Source organism: Berkeleyomyces rouxiae, assembly GCF_048999995.1.
Source record: "Berkeleyomyces rouxiae strain 22BRR77 chromosome Unknown BrBRR77_ptg000184l, whole genome shotgun sequence".
In the NCBI taxonomy this organism is placed as follows: Eukaryota; Fungi; Ascomycota; class Sordariomycetes; order Microascales; family Ceratocystidaceae; genus Berkeleyomyces; species Berkeleyomyces rouxiae.
This window is the reverse complement of record NW_027396534.1, coordinates 15,160-29,177: the sequence shown is the minus strand read 5'-3', so window position 1 is coordinate 29,177 and position 14,018 is coordinate 15,160. Positions and strand designations below refer to the sequence as shown.

The window sequence follows — 14,018 nt, the reverse complement described above, 5'->3', positions numbered from 1 at the left end:
AAGATCCAGCTTAGCGTAATCACACCTTAACAGTTTTCTGCAAGTAGTAGCTCTCTTCTCTTCACGGGGATACGCTGGAGACCCCGTCGCTTGACTAAACCTTCGTCAAATGCTGATGTTACCAAGCATCCAGTGTCGAGCAGTGCGTCACAATAAAAGAAGTTGTTGACGAAAGTCTCGATCAAAAACGGTGTGGAATGCATGTGGTTGACTGCATCAGCATGGACGATGTTGGTGCCGGTTTTCTTCTTGCGTCTTCTCTTCTTTAAACTCAGGGGCCGAAATTCGTCTGGGTCTACTCTTGTGTCCGCATCGTGTGGAACACTCTCGATAATCTCGTCCATCGGCTCTGAAACTTCTGGAATCATTGCATGGTTCATTCTCGCTGGTCGACGACTCGGGGCAAACTTCGGGCAGTCAAGAGACCGGTGGCCCGTGGCAAGGCAACGGAAACAGGCGTTGCCAGACTTTGCTTTCTCTTTTTCATCTGCAGATCTCCAAGGTGCACGGGGTTTGACGGGACGGGTGCGTTGGCATTCATTGCTCGGGAGCGGCGTGTGGAAGGCGTTGACACTCATTGTCACGTGTTCTTCATCATTGTCGGGGTGCGGTTGCTGGTCCACGACGCTCGGGGTTACAACTTTGGCGGACATTGTTTCTGCTTTCGTCTGGCTGTACCACGTCAAAGTCTTCGACGGGTCCTTGGAACTATATCCTGGTAGCGCTTCCACTCGTCCCGCTACTCTCTTTACTTTCTCAACCCATCTTGGGTAGTCGTCGTTGGGGAGGTTTTTGACTGTGAGGTATACCTGAAGTGTCGAGTTTATGGCGGAGTTCAGGTGTAAAATCTTAACGCGGTCGGGCCAGTCCAAACCTCCACATAAGCCAACTTGGTGCTCGAAATCTTGTAGGAAAGACACAAAACTCTGGTGACTTCCCATCTGTATAGCGCAGAGCTTCTGGCCTGCCTTCTGGATCGCGTCCTTGTCTTCAAACTGGTCGTTGATGTGCTGAAGAAAACTCTTCCAATCCCAATTGTGTATGGCGCCATCGGTGAACCATTGTTCTACTCTCGCTTGTTGCTCAGCGTGAATACTCATGAAAATGCTGAGACAAATTGCTTGGGAAGACCCGATGACGTGAGCTGCGATTTGCGCGCGGACCTTCAACTGTTTAAAATATCTGGGGAAGGACAAAAGCTTTCCATCCCACTCTGGCCACGGTGCGTTGTAGCGGTGGTTAATCATCGGTTGTGAAGGTGGTAGGGCAAGTGCAGGCGCGGGAGGAGCCGGGGCTTGTAGTTTCGCGTGGTTCTGTAGTATCATCTGGACTATTGCGAGTTGCTGAGGCGTAAATACTTCTAATCCTGGGGTATTGGTGGGCTGCTCCTGTTGGGAGTCGCGGGGTAGCCCGGACAGAACATCTTCTGTTTTGTCGTTCATCGTTAAAGTATGCTATCTCACGGCCTGAATGCGAGTCTTAGCTTCTTTCGTCACGTGCGGAACGTGGTATTCTTCGCTTAAGAACCTTGACACTTATGCAAGGTCGGCGGACTTCGTGTGGTGGGGGGACGGGAAGCTTCCTCACAGGCTTCTAAGAGAACAAGGGGTCATGAAGCTTCCTAACAAGCTTCTAAGACAACAAGGGGTAGTGAAGCTTCCTCACAAGCTTCTAAGATAAAAAAAATGTGATGTTAAAGATAATATGTGACGGGTTGTCTAAGTACGGAGAAAACTCATAGTTAGGTCCAATGCTGTTTATTATCTTTAACATAGGGAAGAAAAGAAAGAAAAGGAAGAAGAAAATCCAAACTAAAGATGGGGGAACTGGCTCTGCTTTATAGGCGTTCGACAATCCAGTTGTGTGCGCCCCACCAGGGCAACCAGCCCTATGACCCTTGCACAATAAAAGTGGGTCCATACCCCCTGAACATAAAAGTGGGTCCCGACCCATGTGACACAAAAAGTGGGTCGCACCCTGGTCGACTAAAAGTGGGTCCATAAACCCTAACCCGAAAGTGGACCCAACTTCAAATCACACAAAAAGTGGGTCAACATGGATCAGCCCAAAGATGATCCAACGTCGGGTCCACGACCCGTAACAGTCTGTTGTCGAAATGGAAACCTAGCCACTTGACCATCTTTTGGGGACGCACAGTGACATCACCTACTCGGACAGTTTGGGAGGCCCACTTTGCAGCATCGGTGTAGTGGATGAGCTCAGTTTTGCTCTCTTCAAACTCAATGCCGTAGTCACGAGCCTTGGCCCGCAGCTCCGTCACGAGTTCTTCGAGAAGCGCCGCTGAACGCCTCGGGCTTTTGGACGCCACGGTTACGCTGAAGTCGTCTATATACGACAGCTGAAGTTGTGGTGTGTCGCCGGCCACCCGAGCCACTATATGCCGAGCATACAACAGGAAGAGTAGAGGACTGATGGGGGAACCTTGGGGGATGCCGATGTTAACCGGGGTCATCGGGAACGGCTGACCCTCGATGTGCAGGCCGACAGTACGGTCCTGGAGGAACGAAGCAACCCATTTTCGGAACACCAGGGGAAGACCGAGCTCACGTAAGCTGCGCATCAAGCAGGGCTTTGACACGTGGTCGAAAGCGCCCTTGACGTCAAGGAAGAGAGTGCTTGGAACGAGCTTCATCTCCTTGACCTTCTGCAGGTGGCTGACGTATACGAGAGCGGCGTCCATGGCTGAACGCTGTTTGCGGCCTCCCAGTTGAGTGTCGTCTAGAAGCGAGCTGTCATGGCAATTAGCGAGGTACCCTAAGCGGGTCGCAAAGACTTTCTCGAGCACTTTGCCTAGACAGTTGAGCAGTGAGATGATGCGGTAGGACTTTACGACTGAATAATCAGCCTTTCCGTCTTTCGCGAGCACAATCCCAGTAGCTTGCTTCCAGAGTGTGGGGTGTATTCCGAGGCGAGACAGGGCTTTGTAGACGGAGAGAAAGGGCGCGGGATGGGCCTCAAAGGCGATCTGGATGATCTTGGCGTTCATGCCGTCGGGCCCGGGGGCCTTCTTGGCGTTGGCGGACATGATTGCCTCCTTGATCTCGTGGTCTGTAAGGTCAGGCCAGGGGTATATGCTTCGGTCGGTGTCGTTCGGGGGGGTGTCGTGATGGGGGTCGTGATGGGGGTCGTGTGTATCGGCAACGTCAGGTCGGGGGTCGACACCTGCGCTAGACGTAGCACCCAGTAGCGTCAGGAAAGCCTTTTCCTTCTCCTCGGGGGTATTGGCTAACCCGTCTGGCCCCTGGATGGGGGGGAAGTAACTCGCCGTGGCTGGCTTGGTGTATTTCCAGGCTGTGTAGACCTTTTCGTTGTCAGCGTCAGAAAGAAAGGTAGTCCAGTGAGTAGACTTAGCATCTTCGACAGCATGGGTGTACTTGTTGCGAATCGAATGAAACTCAACCAGCGACAGCCTGCCTCGTCTGTATCTTCTCTCTGCGCGCGATGCGGCCTGACGTTGTGATTGTAGCTCGGGCGTCCACCATGGCTTTGCGCGGGCACTGTGCCTCTTCACTGACATGCACCTCTGACAAGCAGATTGCAGGGCCTCGGAAAGCAGTCGCGCCATTGCGTCACCGTCTGCAGAAATCTCTGCCAGGGACAGCTGAAGCTCAAGGTCAGCCTGGCCAGCCAGCCATTCCTTGCGAAACAGCGACCAGTCGGCCGTCTTGGTGTTGAACGCCGGGTTACGTGTTAGGGTTTTGGGTGTGGTGGTGCTGACGTAATCAAAACTGATGGCCCGGTGATCGGAGCCCGTCTCCTGAAGATACCTCCAGTTCGTAAACAGGCCCGGTCGAGACCGCAGGGAAAATGCGAGGTCGATCACCGAGGTCGTGCTGCTGTTGACGTATGTGCCGCCGTTTGTTAGGGTCTGGGAGACCCGGGTCAAGGCTTTGCCTGATTGCCCGAGTTGAAGCCGGTGTGGCTTGAGCAACGGTGGTTCGAGTGTCGGTGGTCCGAGTCCGCAAAGGCCCGACTACTGACGGTCCGAATACAAGTGGCCCAACCGGCCTTGATCCGAACGCCCGATGACTCACCACGTTTGGGTCAATCAGGTAGGCCTCAGTTGTTCTACCCAGGCAGTATAAAGAGCTGCTGCTCTCTCCTAGTTTTAGTTAGTTCTTTCTTCTTCTCTCCATCGCAATATATCTGTTTCTGCCCTTCTACGTCCTTTTACGACTTGGCCCCTTACATCATATTGCGATCTTCTTTTTCGCTACAGCCCTACAGTTCTACAGTTCTACAGTTCTTTACAGCCACAGGTACAGATACAGCTTTTACAGATTGCATTGCCCCTACAGTTCTCAACAGTCTTATCGTTTATTTTCCCCAAACCCGTTATCAATCTTCATCACACATTATTTTTTACTGTTACACAAACTCTCAACATGAGTGGCCGCACCATCGACGACATGCGGGCCGCTTACGCAAGCTCCCCTGTCCCCAGTGTCGACAGCACTGAGGACAAATATGCTCAACGGTTCGCCAAGCTGGAGAGCAAGTTTGCCAAGATGCTGGCTATGCTGGAGAACCAGAGCGAAGCCGCCCAGCAGGCAGCCGCCCAAACCCAAGCCTCCCAAGCAGCGCTTGCTACCGCCACCGCTGCTGCTGCCGCCGCCGCCTCAGCGACTGGTAACGAGAATGGTCGCGCAAAACTGCGCTACAAGATTCCCTCGCTGAGTTCCACCGAGCCCGAGGAATTTGACGCCTGGTTCGACCAGGTCCTGGAAATATGGCACTGCGAGCGTGGCCATGTGGCCGACCGAGACTTCATCGTCTCGATCTATGCCCAGGCCGAGGGTTTGGCCCGCAGCCGCATGCGGTCAATCAAGACCCGACTAACAGACGACGGCCCCGTTTCCTGCGACCGGTTCCTTCAAGAGCTGCAGGGAGCGTTTGAGGACAAAGTTGCCGTAGATAAGGCACAAGACCAGCTCTCGCGGTTAAAGCAGAGAGGCAGAAGGATCGAGGTCCATCTGCCGGAGTTTGAGGACCTGCTGACCCGCGCCAAAGCTCTGGACGCGGCGGACTCACAGAAGATTAGGTGGCTGAAGGACAGCCTCGACACGCCCATTCGGGAATACGTGGCGAACTCGTTCCCTCCCCGGGTCTTCTCGGAGTACTTAGACCGGGTCGTGTTAGCTGCCGAGGAACTGCGGCAGCGTAAGCTCGATGCCGAGTCGACTTCTGGCCGCCGCTCCGGTTATTACCCGTCCGCCCCCGCTGCCCACCGCCATCCCGACGCCATGGACTGGGAACGAACCCGTCGCGTTGCCCCCCAGCCTACCCGTACGCCTGCTGCCCGCCGCACTGCCCGCTGGGCGAGTGAAGAGGAACGAGAGAGACGTCGTCGCGCTGGCCTCTGCATCCGCTGTGGCGCCTCAGGTCACTTTGTACGGGAATGCCCCTACGATGTGCCTCCCAACCGGAACGCGCCTCCTGCCCGTGTCCGCGGTGTACACGTGCCCACGCCGCCGCAGCTAGACGATGACCTGGATGCCGATTTCGGTGTCGTACAGTTGCCCACTGCTCAGTCGGAAAACTGAGACCCTCCGGTGACAGTCGCCCCCGGAGGGGTAAGAACAAGAAGGGAACGTCCCCTTTGCTTGTGAGAGGCTCCTTATCTGTTGACGTTGTAATCAACGGCTCTCACAACTCAGTAGCTTTAGTCGATACCGGAAATACAGTCTCCTTGATCATATCCCAGGCCCTCGTGAAACGATTGAAACTACCTTGTTCTGCGCTGCAAACTTCCCTTTCCCTAAAACCTTTTAATGACCAACCTTCTTCTGTGGCCACTCAGGCTGCCCGCTTCGAGCTGGATCTCGGCGGCCTCCGGGAAGAAGTCCTTGCCCTTGTCGTACCCGACATTTATGATGACGAACTTCTTATTGGATACCCGTGGCTGAGCCACCACAACGCCCTAATAGACTGCAACCGGCACCGTTTGGTGCTCCCCCACTTCTCCGTCCCTCGCTCTGTTTCGACCATTCGGAACTTGGACACCCCTACGGAATTGAAAGCTGCACGTGTCAGCAAGATCTTGCACCAGGACTTGAAGGTCTTTGCTGCGAGCATACAGGATATCAACAAAGCATTGGAAAAGTTGGCCCGAGAGAACGAGCCTGTTACAGATGACTGGAAGGAAAAGGTTCCCAGTTGGATAGACCCACAGAATGTTGTTGCTTTTGACCCAGAAGCACTCTACACGCGCCGCCTCCCGCCGCTGCGTCCCGGGATGAACCACGAGATTCATCTAACTGTCCCTGACTCGGAAGCTCCCTGGGGACCACTGTACAGCCTTTCCCACGATGAGTTGATAGTACTGCGCCAAACGTTACTGAACCTACTGAACAAGAAGTTCATTCGAATGAGTAGTTCCACTGCTGCTGCCCCCATCCTGTTCGTCAAGAAACCTGGCGGTGGACTTAGATTCTGCGTGGACTACCGTCTGTTGAACAAGCTGATGAAGAAGGATAGATACCCGTTACCCAACTTCAAGGAAACACTACGCCAAATCAGCCGTTCAAAGTGGTTCACTAAGCTTGACGTCGTTGCAGCGTTCCATAATATCCGTATCGAGCCAGGCCACGAATGGAAGACCGCTTTCCGTACGCGCCTGGGCTCCTTTGAATGGAACGTGATGCCGTTTGGTTTGTCCAATGCTCCTGCCCAATTCCAACGCTTCCTGAATTCCGTATTGCAAGAGTACCTCGACCTGTTTTGTTCTGCTTACGTTGATGACATCCTAGTGTACACCGATGGCTCCCTCGACGAGCACAAGGAACAAGTTAACCACGTCCTAGCCAAGCTCGTGAAGGCCGGACTGACGGTTGACATCGACAAGTGCGAGTTCGGTGTACAAGAAGTCAAGTACCTGGGCTACATCATCAAGCCTGGAAAAGCAACAATGGATCCTGCCAAGGTGCAAGCAGTGAAAGACTGGCCCGTACCCAGTTCCAAGAAAGAGCTCCGTGGCTTCCTAGGATTTGCCAATTTTTACCGCCCGTTCATCAAGAACTTTGCCGAAGTAGCCGTCCCTCTCACTTCACTGACTGGTCACCTAGTTCCCTTCGTCTGGTCTCCAGAATGCCAAGCTGCCTTCTCGTCACTCAAAGATCTCTTCTGTGCTTCGCCCGTCTTGCGCCTCTTCGACCACTCTCTGCCAACAACTGTCGAAGCTGACTCTTCAGGCTACAGCACTGGAGCTGTCCTATTGCAGCAGCATCCAGATGGCCTGTTTCCATGTGCCTACATCAGCCAGAAGCTGTCTCCTGCCGAGTCCAACTATGAGATCCATGACAAAGAAATGTTGGCAATTGTCCGAGCCCTGAAAGAGTGGAGAGGAGAGTTACGTGGCGCCCAGGGACCCATCCGAGTGTTAACAGACCACAAGAACTTGTTGCATTTTACCTCTGCGCAACAGTTAACAGAGAGGCAAGCTCGTTGGGCTAACCTGCTAAGCGAGTTTGACCTAACACTGGAACACCGTCCCGGGAAACTGTCCCCACTGCCCGATGCTCTCTCCCGTCTTCACATGCCTTCAGGTCCCGATGATCCCCGCCTACAAGCTCGCAACCAACAGCTCCTCCAGTGTTTGCCCGACGGTGCCCTGAAAGTCAGATCTGCTCGCGTTACACTGCCATCCCCGTTCCGTAAGGAAGCCCTCAGTACACTGTGGGAACAAGCATTGTCAGCCGACTCTGACTATGCGGCAGCATGCGCAGTGGTTGCCTCTCAGGCGCCCAAATGGCCAGACAGCTTGAAGACTAATTGGCGAGTGTCACTGTCCGAATGCTCATTGGACTCCGAAGGTCGACTGCGATACAGATCAAGATTGTGGGTACCCCAGTGGGAACCTCTGAGGACAGCCTTGCTACAAGAGATTCACGATTCCGTGACACTAGTCCACCCCGGCCAAAGAATCATGTGTCAGGAAGTTTCCAAGACTTACTTCTGGCCGCACTACACAGCGGATGTCAAACGGTTCTGCCGCAACTGCGAAATCTGCGGTAGCACGAACGTCATGCGCCAGCTCAAGCAAGGTCTCCTGAAGCCCCTTCCGGTACCTGACCGCATCTGGCGTGACATTGGCATAGATCTGATTGGCCCTCTCCCGCCGTGCAAGAAGGAAGGAAAAGTCTACAAGCACGTCATGACGGTGGTGGACCATCTGTCCAAGGGTGTCATCCTTATAGCCTGCCGCAGCCTGGATATCGAGTATCTTGCCAGCCGTTTCTTGGAAGTCTACTACCCTCGCCATGGTCTTCCTAACAGCATTGCTTCTGACCGCCAATTTGCCAACATGTTCTGGAAACGACTCTGTACCACCCTGAAGATCGATCGTCGTCTGTCCACCGCTTACCACCCACAGACCAACGGGGCCACTGAGAGGACAAATGCTGAGGTGAAGACAAAGATGGCCAAACTCCTACACGACCGCTCAGACTGGCTAGACTGCCTGCCAATTGTGGAGTTTGCCCTGAACGCAGCCCCAGCGGCTTCAACAGAGACGTCCCCGTTCACGTTGTCCCACGGCTATAGTCCTGACTTGGTTGAGCTGCAGCCCGACGCCATTGCCCCCCTAGCAGCCCCCGTTGCAGCCAACACGAGTCCCATAGCTCAAGCAACAAGAATCCTGAAGAGCTTGGCAGACCACACGGATTGGGCCAAAGCCTCTCTCAGCGCCGCCAAGTCTGCTATGGAGGAACAGTCGAACAGACACAGACAACCACATCGACGTTTCCAGCCCGGCGACTGGGTTTGGTTGGCAAAAAGCTCCCATACTGTGCAGCAAGAAGGCCCAGGCAAGCGACTCCGGCCAAGATACCAGAAGCTCCAGGTCTTAGAGGCTGTAGGCTCCCACAGCTACCGTCTTGACCTGAAGGGTGCCAGAGGACACGACGTGTTTCATGCCGACAGATTGAAATACCACCCGAACGACCCTTGGCCCTCACAAGACCCGCACGTATCGAGCCCCGGACCAGTCGAGATCGATGGCTTTGAGGAATACGAAGTCGAGAAGATCCTGGAACACCGGCCAGCCACGAGAGACGAACCAGCCCAGTACTTGGTGAAATGGGTTGGTTGGCGAGATCCCACTTGGGAACCTACAGAGGCGCTGGAAGAAACGGCTGCTTTAGAAGAATTCTTGCGAGCGCAGGAGACTGCCGACGTTGAGGTGTGAGTGCCGTGGCGAGAGGACTGCTTGAGTCCGAAGTTTGATTGAAGGAGCTGCGAGTTCCACGGTTGTTGCACAGGGTCTATTTCCCTTTCCTTTGACATTTTTTTTGTTTCTCCACTGTCTGTTCCACTCCTTGTTCGTTCTGTTGTCGTTTACCGATGATTAGTTGCTTGTTGTTTGCTATTCCCTTTGTTGTTTTCAGTTGGTGTCCACCTTCCTGTTGTTTTCTTTTTTTGTGTTACACGGCCATGGGAGGATGGGAAGAAAGAGAAGGAGGCTGATGTTAGGGTCTGGGAGACCCGGGTCAAGGCTTTGCCTGATTGCCCGAGTTGAAGCCGGTGTGGCTTGAGCAACGGTGGTTCGAGTGTCGGTGGTCCGAGTCCGCAAAGGCCCGACTACTGACGGTCCGAATACAAGTGGCCCAACCGGCCTTGATCCGAACGCCCGATGACTCACCACGTTTGGGTCAATCAGGTAGGCCTCAGTTGTTCTACCCAGGCAGTATAAAGAGCTGCTGCTCTCTCCTAGTTTTAGTTAGTTCTTTCTTCTTCTCTCCATCGCAATATATCTGTTTCTGCCCTTCTACGTCCTTTTACGACTTGGCCCCTTACACCGTTGCGTTCAACGTAGTCGTCGTCGACAATCAGAGTGGCATTCTGCGACATCAGCCAGTTAGCAAGAGAGTCAGCTCGTGGTTCGTGGGGATGCTCTCGCTGGGAATTCCACCAATGGTGATGGAGATTGAAGTCGCCGAGAAGCAAAGTACTGGTGTCAATATTGCGCGATAAAAGATTGGTGCGCTCAATGGTATAGGGGCGGGGTTGGGTCTCGGGGACAGGCTGCACAGTCAGCTGGCGTTCGTTGTAGACATTGAGAAGCGAAAACGGCTCCGACGCAAGGATGCGCAGGGTCTGAATATCACTCTCAGCATCGCTAAACTCGAACAGCACAGAAAACGGCAGGCCTTGGCGGACGTAGGTCAGGACCCGCGGGCGCAAAGGCATGGCCTCGAGATTCCTAACATTAAACGGCACAACCAGTGTCATGAATAGCCATCCTGACACTGCTCATGCTAAGGGTTATGCATGAGACCTACCCCACTCTTCTTTTCCACAACGCCGAAGGTCGGCGACCTATGAAGATGCGCTTATGGCACAGGTTGGTCTGTGTAGATCGTGAGTTGATCAACGGATATGAGGTTGTCGTGGGATGTGCTGAGCACGGGTGCTCTGATAGACGTTGTTCTGCTGCTGCGGAGTTTTCTTGTTGCAATTGCCATTGCGTGCTTAGGTGGGGGTTGTTATCTGGTTCGATTGTTACGAACCTGTTACGTCTTGTTTACACGAGACTTATTTTTTGTTCGTAGTTAGATGTTGATTGTTTCTAGCTTGGGAAGACAGAGTTTTGTCAGGAGCGCCGACAACATAAATATCGTCGTCTCCTGCCCTGAGTTGATCAGGTTTACTCTTGTTCTCCAAGCTTAACAATCACATGCACTTGCTTACCTTCTTCTTCTTCTTTATACCATTCTGTTCTTGCTTTCTTTGCAGTTCAACCTTTCTTCTTCTTTGAAGTGTGTGATTGTTCCTCCTCCTTCCTCTTTGTGCCGCTCTATTCTCAGAATAGCCATCTAAGTTGTGTGTTGCCTCTTCATCTCAACCGACCATACGTCTTAGCACTCTGTCTAACTGACGTCTTCCTCCACAGGCCCGACTGTCCACCTCAGGAACCTATCATTGTCCCGAGTCGTTGGCTGTACCCGGAACCCTAATCCTTTCTTCGGGCCCTATCCGTAATAGGGAAACTGAGGGATTCCGACGGGATCGGAGTTAACCTCGAGTTATCGCCGAAAACTCGGACATAAGGAGCTCACGGAGGGATATTGAGCCGATCGGGAACTTGAATTTGTAAGCACAAAAATGTCTATATAGTAGACCCAAATCCGCTGTTTAGTTTAGTCTTTCTTCTACCTTTTTCTCTCCATCAAAAGATAATAAACAGCATTCTGGTCATAACTGCAAGACTCTCTTGTACTTAGTGAACCGCTCACAGACGGATTACACCTACGAGGATTACAAGTCCGAGTTGTTTACCGTCTCTTCCAAGCTGGAGGAATGCAACGTCCTCGAGCGTTCTTCCAGCAGGATAACCCCGTCCTTCCCTGCCAACCTATTACGGATAGGGCCCAAGGAAACCATTAGGGTTCTAGAAAGCCAACGACTCAGGACAATGATAGGTTCCAGAGGTGGACAGTCAGGCCTGCGCGGATATACGGCCGGGAGGAGAGGATAGAACTCTCTAGGTCGTATGGTCGGTTTGAGGTAAAGAGGCACACTCAACTAATTGATCTTATAACACACGGAAGGGAATAAACAATCACAGGAACACTGAGGTAACGAAGACGACAGAAGGTACTGATGCAATGAAGGCTATCAAGAAACAAGTGATAATTAAAGATATAGTACTAAAGAAGAAGGTACTATCGAAGAAGTGATACTATAAACTAGTATACAAAGAAGAATGGCAAAAGGGGTGTATGTGATTGTTAAGCTTGGGGAGCAAGAGTTAACCTGATCACACAGGGCAGAAGGCAACGCTATTTAAGGCGTTGCAGATTCTGACAACAGAGATCTTCCCAAGCTAGAACCAAATCACAGATAACCGAAAGTGGGGACATACGTAACTCAACGTTACCAGACGCTACTATCAAACCGGATGTTAGTTCACGAGATAAACCAACACGGCAGCAGCAGAACTGAAAATCCCTCAAGACACCCAGGCAACGATATGTCGCGTTACAGCGATATCGGCCTAACAGGTGTGGGCCCCACGCTCAAACGCTGTTGACACAAAAGGAACGAGAATAGCAGTCAACTCAGAATAAGCTGCATCAACTGCAGAGTACCGAGTTACCTAATAGCGATGATCTATAGTGTGCAAGCCGGCCACACCCGAGTAGATAAACCGGAGTGACACCTCAAGGTTACACAGACCACCAAGTGGTATAACCGTATCATCATACGTCCTTGGAACATTAGCGTGACACAACGGAAGCGGGGTAAGGTGCCAGGCATAACCCTATGCAATGGCAATGGCAAGAATGGCTATTCATGACAGTATGCTCCTTTTAAATGACTGATTTCCACAGCAGTACTAAGATCGCCACATCCTAGACTAGAATCAAGTCGGAGAATTCGCAAAAGGAAGCCGGGCATCTAGGGACACGGAAGTCCACCGGGCTTTGCAGAATCGGAACAGAAGGAATAAGCCAACCATACGGGTCTAGACACAGCATGACTCCGCAGGCAAGAATTGTAGATCTCGATGCACCAACAACATCGTGACGTATAGGGGATCAACGGAATCCCTAGCATGAAAGCTTGTACATCTGATCAACATAAAACAAGGCCTTGAAGTGCAACGACAACTTCGTAAGGGCCTCGTGTCCACAGACAAGAGGAAGGTAAAAAAGAATGGGAATAACGAAAGGCAACCTCATCAACCGAGGGGCAGCACCAAGGATCTTAAGTGGGAATAAGTTGAGAACGCAGCTCAGTACCCGCAAAGGCAAAGGTTTTTCAACCTTGTTGTCCTCCCTAGTTATGGCATTGGTCATAGAAGTAAGAGCCAGGCCTGTAGGTTATAACAAACAACAATCGCTCAGTTCCATAGCCCATAAATCTGTTGCCTGCAAGATGCAGAAGGTCCCCTGAGAACTACCAAGTTCTGGTAACAAGTGTACACCAGAGTGGCTACTCAGTTGGCACAATCATCAATCGCCGCGACATAATCGCCTCCACAATAGCTAAGAACCCCCTGGGACATGGTTCGATGGATGTAAACGAACACGATTCCGGTTGTGGGAGAATAGACTAACATGTGTAATGGGGACTCATCATCGATCGGGTAATTGGTATATGACAACAGACAGCATGGAAACAAAGACGTGCAGGATCCGTAAAGAGTATTGGTGAAAGGGGAAAACAAGAAATTGGTAAAGTCAGCTTGTCAAACTTGGCAGTATTTCAGCACAAGATACAAGACTGGCCTGCACCACCATAGGCAGGACTTCGAAGAGGGACATCGTGTTTCTTTTAACGAGAAGAAAAACAACAAGATATTGTCCAAAAGAGAGAGGCAGAGAGTAGGCCCAAGTGAAGACACAAAGAGGTCGCAGAAAGGAGACATAGAGTAGTCGCAAGTAGACGTAACAGAGTCGAAGAAAGTAACAGGCAAGAGAGCTGTCCAAAGTAGAGGACACAGAACATGTCACAAGAAGTAGACGTATAGTGGTCGTAAGTAGACACAACAACAGCCGAAAGAAAATAGTCCGAACAGTGGCCTAACGCATTAGACACAACTGTGGCACGAAGACTAGACATAACTGTCAAGAAGTGGGACAGAAGCGAGCTGTTAACAAAGCGAGTAGACAGCAACTGTCAATACCCAGACAGACACGGGCTGTCAGCAAAGCGAGTAGATATAAACTATCAATACCCGGACAGACACGAGCTGTCGGCAATTATAACCCAGCAGGGGTCAAACGCAAGCACCATAGTGGTCAAAGAAGAGACACAAAAAAAGCAGTCGCCGATGGACACACGGTGTCACAAGGAAGAGGCATTAAGAGGTGTCAACCCAAAGAACAGACACGAGCTGTTCGTAGAACCAACGAGCTCAGCAAAGAACAGACACTAGCTGCTGATATCATATAAATAGACCCAACAGGAGTCAAAACAATTAGGCAAGACAAAGGCCAAGAAATACAGACACAGAGGTCTAAAAACAGACATAAACTGTCCAAGAAATCCCACAA

The 14,018-nt window shown here is 51.9% G+C and overlaps 4 protein-coding genes across 4 annotated transcripts; 1 reads left to right on the top strand and 3 right to left on the bottom strand.

Annotated features, from left to right (window-relative positions):
- Window positions 1–26: 26 nt before the first annotated feature.
- On the bottom strand, window positions 27–1,442 carry BROUX77_008249 (uncharacterized protein; the record flags this gene model as incomplete). The annotated part of the gene is made up of 1 exon (XM_073753432.1): window positions 27–1,442. The coding sequence occupies one exon, from the start codon at window positions 1,440–1,442 to the stop codon at window positions 27–29; it is 1,416 nt and encodes a 471-aa protein (XP_073601523.1).
- A 608-nt stretch (window positions 1,443–2,050) lies between these two features.
- On the bottom strand, window positions 2,051–4,215 carry BROUX77_008248 (uncharacterized protein; the record flags this gene model as incomplete). The annotated part of the gene is made up of 2 exons (XM_073753431.1): window positions 2,051–3,857; window positions 4,211–4,215. The coding sequence occupies 2 exons, from the start codon at window positions 4,213–4,215 to the stop codon at window positions 2,051–2,053; spliced, it is 1,812 nt and encodes a 603-aa protein (XP_073601522.1).
- Window positions 4,216–4,406: 191 nt separating this feature from the next.
- Window positions 4,407–9,205, top strand: BROUX77_008247 (uncharacterized protein; the record flags this gene model as incomplete). Its single annotated transcript, XM_073753430.1, has 2 exons — window positions 4,407–5,528; window positions 5,822–9,205. 2 exons carry the CDS (start codon window positions 4,407–4,409, stop codon window positions 9,203–9,205), a joined length of 4,506 nt encoding a protein of 1,501 aa, XP_073601521.1.
- Window positions 9,206–9,506: 301 nt separating this feature from the next.
- BROUX77_008246 (uncharacterized protein) lies at window positions 9,507–10,206 on the bottom strand (the record flags this gene model as incomplete). Its single annotated transcript, XM_073753429.1, has 2 exons — window positions 9,507–9,632; window positions 9,814–10,206. The coding sequence occupies 2 exons, from the start codon at window positions 10,204–10,206 to the stop codon at window positions 9,507–9,509; spliced, it is 519 nt and encodes a 172-aa protein (XP_073601520.1).
- Between the last annotated feature and the right edge of the window lie 3,812 nt (window positions 10,207–14,018).